At 36.8% G+C, this 8,363-nt stretch overlaps 1 protein-coding gene across 1 annotated transcript in view; it reads right to left on the reverse strand.

Moving 5' to 3' along the window:
* The window catches only part of TRPM7 (transient receptor potential cation channel subfamily M member 7), a 96,683-nt gene that overhangs the window by 35,726 nt on the left and 52,594 nt on the right, over positions 1-8,363 (reverse strand). The window contains 5 exon segments of the mRNA XM_019504146.1: positions 755-939; positions 3,015-3,141; positions 3,626-3,800; positions 5,572-5,856; positions 7,719-7,847. Coding sequence (XP_019359691.1) covers positions 755-939; positions 3,015-3,141; positions 3,626-3,800; positions 5,572-5,856; positions 7,719-7,847 — 901 coding nt within the window.

The following is an 8,363-nucleotide window of genomic DNA, read 5'->3' on the forward strand; positions in this document are numbered from 1 at the left end:
AACCCAGGTCCCTGGCCCTGTAGCCCTGACAGCTGGGGTCCCCCACTGGCAGGGCTGGGGGAGGGGGCTGTGAGTGGGGAGTGAGGGGCAATGGCACAGTCAGGGCACTGACATGTCAGGGCTGCTCAGCACCACAAAACAGTGGTGGGGGACAGATGCAGCTGGACCCATGTCCTGGTGACCTTTCTATGATACAAAACCCAAAATCAAATGCCAAAATGTACAGGTATTTTGAATTTATTACAGTGACTGAGGCACTGGTAGGCTTCCACATGACTTTAAAATTGATAATATATCAATAAAACATTGTGTTCAACTGATATATAAGTGGTGTTTTATTTTAATCATGGATAAAACACAAATTTGGGGGGTTTAATCAGAGAATTTGCTATTTTTAAACAGGGAAAACCAAGATCTGCAGTGATGACATATTAGAAATATGCAGATAATAGAATTATGCATCACATCTATACAAAGAGATTTAAAAACCTAACACATATCAAAACACTAAATAAATTCAGCTTCCTGCAAAGTGTTTATTCTATTTATTAATGCAAGAGCACTCAAACATTTTTCAGATGTCAAAATAAATTCTAAGAAAGCAAATTTTCTGCTTCTGTATTAATAAATTAAGCATACCTTTGTTGCGCTCCCTCTACAAAATGAATAGCCAAGTAAGTTATTGTTTTTAAAACTGAAAACATCATATTATAAAATCAAATATAATGTTTAATTGGATAAAGTTTATTCTTACTTGGCCCATTTGAGGTCTTGTCTTTCTTTCTTCTCTTACATATACAACAAAATAAGGAAGCCATGTGACTAAGAATAATAAGAGGTGGAGGCAGAACAGGCTTTTCATGGTAGGCCATGATGAAATGATAGCGTTGATACTTCCATACAATATTTGAAATTGCCTTTACTTGTAAATATACATTGCTGAAGAGGAACACAAAAAGAAGGTTTTAGCATGTCCAGTATTATAGTAATGAGTTATCAGAAGGGATTTTACCACCCATCTATCTTACAAAGCTATAAAATGTGGAAGAAATGTAGCATGTTGTAGGTATGTATATATTTTAATTTTATTGCATAAACCTGGGGTTGGTAATTTATGGTCCTCAGACTGGATCTGGCCCAGGAAGGTCCAACTTGTACACAGGCAGCAGTGGGGACTGAGCAGCTTGCAGCTGTGCTGAGAGACTCATCCTCTCCACAAGTCCCCCTGCTGCTCTTGTGCCTACATATACCCTTGCTACAGAGAGGTGGGGTATCTACAGAGGGGAACTGCAGGCAGTTTGAGCTCTCCAGAGACTGGAGCTTGTGGCCCATGGAAGGTGCCAAGTTAAAAACTCTAGGCTACCAAGTCAAAAAGGTTGCCAACCTCTGATATAAGCAGCCCATTATGAACTTCTAATTTCCACTGAAAATGTTTTAAGTCTTAGTGGTATAGTCTTTCCAAGAGAGGCTTTGGTCTCTGTCATGCTTATGTGGGAAACAATATTAAATTTTAAAAGTATTTCAGTGTAAGGCAGGAAAACTGGCTTTTAAATTAGAGGCATCTTTTTCACACCTTTGTTTGGTTTTATGCCATTTCCTTGAAAGAAAAGGGAGAGAAAACCTAAGATTAGGGAATAAGATTTCCTTTGGGAACATGGTCATCCATTTTGTTCTACTGCAACTACCTCACAATTACATCATCCTTTTGTAAGACTTCTTTTAAATTTAACATCCCAAGCCAAATGGTACACCTGTTCTATCAGGTTAAATTGGGAATTGTGCTCAGGGTACTTATAATTCAGGATTACACCCTAGAAGTTATTTATTTGTATCTATATTGATCTGGTAGTGACAAAGACTATCATTTTAACAAACAAATAAATAAATAAATAAATAAATAATCCATAGGTTGTCTCAATCCTCTTTCTGATGGATACCTCTTGCCACCAAATACACCTCTCATAGATGCTGAAGTCAGAAATACAAGAAGGAACACCTCTTCTATTCTGCATTAAGCATAATTCAGGAACATGTAACAGGTAACTGATATCCACTAGGAAAGAATAGCTGTCTATTCTAGTAACTGCAACAAATGCTTTTATTCTCTGCTTATACAAGGATACTGTGGCGATTAACTACAGACCTACTTTTCTAAAAACAGTTTTGCCGTTTTACTTGCATTTTGCCCCTCGTTTGCATGCAAATCTGCTGTAATTATGTGTAAAAGAAATGACCAGTTAAATGATTAACTAGCCAGTTGTACACACAAAATCAGCCTATCCCCATGCATAAGCACAGGTTGCTGCTCATGCTCATGTACTTTTTTAAAATGAAAATATTCCTATAAACTTAAAATCACTCTTTGCAGAATTTTTTCTATTAGGAGTACAATTTTTACCACTCACAGCATACCTACAGTTGCATTAAATAATTAAGTCAGATTTGTTTTCTGCCAAATTCCAATATGCAGCTTCTTCAAAGATGAAAATAAATTTAGTTGGTTTAATAAAAATATATTATAGCGCCTCTCTGTTTACAAAATAATGCAAGTATTCAAACAGTTACAACATAAAAATATGTACACAGTTGCTGAACTATAACTTTTCTAGTAAGTGGCTGTATAAAAAGCAGACGCAAGTATTCATTTAAATAAGTCTGAATTGCAGTGCCATTACCACGCTAAATTTTCTGTATTGTTACTTATGAATATTACCTGATTTATTCATAACTACGAATACCTGAAGGACAGTGAAAAGGGGGATGGTGATAGGCTAGTGTCTGTGGCTGCAGGGGACAGGAAAAGAAATATCCCTCCTCCTTTGGAGTTGTTTCTACAGCACTGAAGAGTAAGAGACCACACTGAACACCTGGAAAAACTATGTCAAAACTGCAGGGCCTTATATTGTCATCAGTCCTATTTCCAGTCAGACTATATGAGTCAAAGATGTACTTAATCACCATATTATACTATTTATCAATATTAAACGTTCATTAAGAGTTAATCATATACTTACTTGAAAAACGCAATAAGTAGATTAACCATAATAATGTATTGTACAAAGAGGTAGACAGCTTGAAGAAATGGGGTCAACCACGTTCCAGGTCCACAGAGCTCACTAACTTCTGATTTATTTGCACACACTTTGGAGGAGGGAGAAAAAAAAATTTTTTGAGGACCTTCAGCATTTATACAAGTCACTTTATAAATGTGATCATGAAATAATGCCCAGCATGCCCTTCTCCTGGACTTAAGAGAACTACAGGAAACAAGTATATAACAATGCTGGTGGGGTTTTCATCACTGTTTTTTTTAAGGCTGTAAACAAAATGTTGGTATGAAATTTATTCCAAATAAAACATCAAAATCAGCTCCAGCTTTGTGCCCCCAAAGAGTCCAAAAAGAACTATTCTTTTTGACTGAAGGAGAATCAGAACTTGTTCAGAGCAAGAAAAAAAAATGTATTCACACATTTTGAAGTTATAAAATTAAAAGGTGCAAGTCAAGGAGAGGCAATTTAATTAGCTAAATCTATAACAACAATAAAATGCATCTCCATATATCAGAATTTCATCTCCTTAACCCTTAATTTTTTCCAAAACTTGTTATAATACAGCAACATCTTACCATCAATTTCATATGCATAAACTTCACCAAAAATCATCCAGTATGGATGAAACACAATATCCTTAGCAAGGGTCCAAGACGGTGCTTCATTAGGATACAGTATTGCTTTCCTGGGAACACCAAAACTAAGCAGCACAAGTGCCATAATCACCACAATGTAAAACATGTTGGCCACCTGTTCAAAAAAGAGAGGAAAATGCAGTCACGTAAAATTTTGAAAGCTTAATTGAAAACTCTAACGTACAAGAATTCTTAAATACATCTATACTAAACATCAGAATATGTATATGTGAATGGACACCCAAACAGTTTTCTGCGGGTTTCTGGTGTTTAGCAACAACACCAAGTAAAGGATAACTGAGCCTTACACTTTAAACCAGAAACCAAGATGAGAATCCAGCGTCACTGAAGTCTGACATTAATTAATTATCAAAGAATAAAAAAGTCAATCCATTCTGTTATAACTTAGGTGTTATACAACAATACTATAGGAATTTGCACGTTTTGCAATTTTAAATCAGTTGGAGGGTTCTATAAATAGGTTAGAATATTCACTCATTTAAAACTCAAGATAAAAAAACTCCAGTTTTTCCTGCCATTACTTATTATGGTAAGTAGGAAGCCTGGGCAAAGAGTATCTACTGGGCTGCTTAGCCAAAGGTAATTGAAAGGATTCTCCCTGTGGTTCATAACTGCCAGCTGATTGCAAAAGAAAGGTTACAGCTAAAATGTGAGACACTCCTCCAACCTCATTCTCCAAGAAGCTAAAACAAGTGAATCTAAATTACAGAGAATCAGTCTGATTCAGGAGCAGAGCCCAGGTTTATTTCTAATGAAACAACAACACAATTAGCAAGTTGCTTTTTTCTGTATAGGTGTGTTAAAGATACAGTCTGTGGACCAGATGTGGCTGTGGAGTCATGCAGTCTGGCCCCTGGTGCTGCTCCTGCATCTGAGCTAATCCACAAGTTGCCAGGATGCAGAGCGCAGGATGTGTTTGGGGTGACCACATGAAGTGCTCACCCCAAACACTCTGGGATCCACACCACACATGGTTCCCACCCTCCTGCCCAGTCCAGGACCATGGTATATGTCCTGGACCAGGTGGGAGGGACATGGGTGGGGAAGTAGGCACCACATGCAGCGTGGATTCTGGAAAAGCAAGAATGTGCACCACATGCAGCAGGTCCCAAACTAGCAGAGGCAAGCACTGCATGTAGCATGGACTTCCAACTGACTGAAATGGGTGCCATGTGTGGTGCAGTCCCAGACTGGGCCAGTCTTTTAAAGGAGTTAAAAATCAGTATGAAAAATAGCAAATTAACAGCTTTTCAACTTGCAGGTCCCAAATCACCCCAATCTTCCCATAACGCACTGGGAGAAGGGTTGTTCTACATCAAAAACTTCATTAGAGAGACTTTAGGGATAGACTGTGCAGACATCAAATCCCAGAAAAATATGCATGTTATCCTAACTCTACCTGAAAACATAAGCTAAAGGACATGCTTCCTTTTCTTTATTCTGAGTATTTTAAGAAATTTAAGCATCATAAAGAAATAGGATGAAGAGGGAATTTAATATTTTCCCATTCCCAGTTTTTTCCCTGTATTTAATTATAAGGTATACCTTGTAAACAAGATGCCTGAAACAAAAAAAGATCTTTAACAAGCACAGCCAATGGAACAAAAGGGATTTTCTCTACATCAAAGTGAAGGCACCAGAGTTTATAACATGCTTGGCCAACCATTTACTGTACCTGAACAGAAATGACATACCTTTTACAAACTCTTGTGCATTTTGACATATGGAAGAATGACATAAGTACAATAATCTTTTCTAAACAGGTACCTCCTTTTCTAAATCTTTTCTAGACCTTTTAGAAAATAATTAAAAAAACCATTAAGTTAAAGGGGAGAGAGGCATCTTTTCAATAAAGCAAAACTTACCATTTTCCCAATCATCATGACATAAGGCCCAGCCTGTTGATTTACTGCCAAAAAATCCAGTAATCGCACATACCAAAATATAATATTTAGACAGTATGTTATTCTTCCAGAAACAAATATGTAATTTTTTTCATAAGTATCATCATGAAAGTTCCCTTTTGCTCCAAACCTTAGTGCAAACCCAATGAAGAAAGTAACAATGGCAATTGTATCACTGACATTGAAGTAATCACTGAACCACACTTTAACCTTCTGGTTAATCTTTCCAGCCTCTGACATGAAGATCTGCAGCCAGAATGATATAAAAAAGAAAAAGAAATATCAGGTAAGCCCTTACCTGTTTCATACCACTGAACCATCTGAACATTTTATCAGTAAACAAAGAAGTTAGCGGTATATTTGAGCATGCTTATTAAATAGATGAAATCTAACATTACAGCTGAACCCTCTGACTTCTCCCAAACCTATGTTAACATTAACATGGTGCATTTTCAGCCAATTTAGGGTGCAATAAAATGGCAATTTTATTTACTGTTACTCTGTGCTGGCAGTCACAGGACTTAGATCCAAGGAATGTTATGCCCAACCCCCAAAAATCATGCCTGACGTGCATGGCAAGATACTTGGCAGACAGCATGGATTAAAAATTTTTAAAAAGATGATTAAAAAAACCCAATTAAAATGGATTTAAAAAAATAATTTTTATTTTTTTAATTTAAATTATAATTAGGGTTTTCCTTTTTAAAAATAAATCATCTTAAAATTTAAATTGAATTTAATACAGCATAGACTAAAGTATAAATTCAGTATAATCCGTTAAAATACTTTAAATAAAATAAAACAGTGAGTCAATGAGCTTCTATTAAAAACTATCGATTTTCTTTTCTATAAGAATTGAGGGGGAAAAAACTCTAACTTTTGAGGTCCAGCTTTAAAAATATAGTACAATACAATGTAATAAGATACTTGACCTGGGAGGCAGAGTCTATATTACTGGATGCAAAGGATACAAGTGTAGGAACCTGGCCTCTGACTACAGCAGACCCCTGGCCTCTGGCTACAGCAGACCCCATCAAAACATGGTTCACATTTCTAACTAATTTTTTTAACATTGGGTGCATCTACACATGCAATTAATGCGATGTAATAAACTCCAGAATACTTTGAGCTGGAGTACACTGCTAATGGGCACAGCATTTACATGTGTGCCTGGGACAGCAACACTGAGCCAGGGTGGAGCAGGCATGGGCTGGCAGGGGGTTTGGGGTGGCCTTGGGCTCAGCATCAGGCAGTGGAGGGGCTGGATGGGGCACAAGAGTGCCAAACATGCACAGCCACATAGCTAGGTGGCAGGAAAGGGTCTGCCTGGGCTAACCAGGCATAATTTCCACCACGGTCACTGTCTACACAAGAGTTTGATTGCAGGGATAGTGCTATCTTACAGCAGAGTAATTCACTGTGATTTGTGGTGGAGTTAGTTTACTGGGCACTGACACCAGCACAACATGAAGGAAGAGTCCTAAAGTTAATGAAGTTGTGGTTTGCACTTAAAATCTATCATAAAGTCATTCATCTGCCCGCTCTGCATAAATGCATAGCACATTCATTTCAAACTCAGTTTATTAGTCTGATGTCTAACTGTGGACATTTCCCTATAATTCTTAGGAATCCCACATGCCTCCTCTGAAAGAAAAAATAAGGCTCAATATTGGGTCCGCAAGTGCTGACCTTGGGGCGAGAGTCTTAAAAGTGTGTGCAACTGTTCAACTAGAGTGTACTCAAATCTTTTGAATAACAAGTATTTTTATTTATATATGGATGCCATATTTTTATTATGCATAAGGTATGTCCACAAAGTCTTTAAGATGCAACTGCTTATAATAAAGATAAACTGGAAGATATATTAGAAGCAAGGCTTGTTTGGTAACATCTTTTACTGGCCCAAATATATGTTTGGGAGAATTATGTCAGACACGTAATGAAAGGTATTACCAAACTGACCTTGCTTCTCACATTCTCTGGATATTTGATGACTTAGCTACCACGCCAACCCTAATTTAAAAAAGATATTAATAATAGGTACATGAATACTTTTAATTTCTGCACCTCTTAGGTTGATTTCTGGATAAAAATTATTGCAAACAAACCTCACGAATCTTTTCAATGGCTGATGTAAAAATGTAAGCAATAACAATCCATTCTTGAACTGATGGCAACTCCTCCATTTTCACAAGGACCACATATGTGTAGAGCATGAGAAATCCTAAGTATGCCAGCTAGAAAGAAGCAAACAGAGATAATTATATTAAGTTAAATTGTTTCTAGTGTAGCTAGGTGCACAATAACTGTATATCTTTCATGTTCTGTATGCCAAAATAGCAAACACAAATTGTAGTATTTGCTTGAAACAGAGAAGGTAGAAATATTGTATACAGAGTTTATATATCCCCTCAAGATCCAAAAAATGACAAGAAGCTACAACTAATAAGCAACTTGCTTAATTATTTCAAGATCCCAGATCAGTTACATGCAGCTTTGCCTAAATGTGTGATATTCTTCATTAGTAAAATACCAGGCTAAAGTAAAAAACAACAGTGCTAAATTAATATTACTTCACACTTGAAGACTGTACCACTACAAACGGGATATTTTGGCATGTCATGCATACATTCTTCAGCTTCCAAGATTTCAAAGCTTCCCACTCTTACTGTGGGAAGAAGAGAGTTTTAGAAAGGCGAGAACAGGAATAGTAACAAAATTAAACCAGTTACATACTAGGCAAAAAAAATGTC

This window comes from Gavialis gangeticus, unplaced genomic scaffold (assembly GCF_001723915.1).
Source record: "Gavialis gangeticus isolate Ggan-Ray unplaced genomic scaffold, GavGan_comp1, whole genome shotgun sequence".
In the NCBI taxonomy this organism is placed as follows: Eukaryota; Metazoa; Chordata; order Crocodylia; family Gavialidae; genus Gavialis; species Gavialis gangeticus.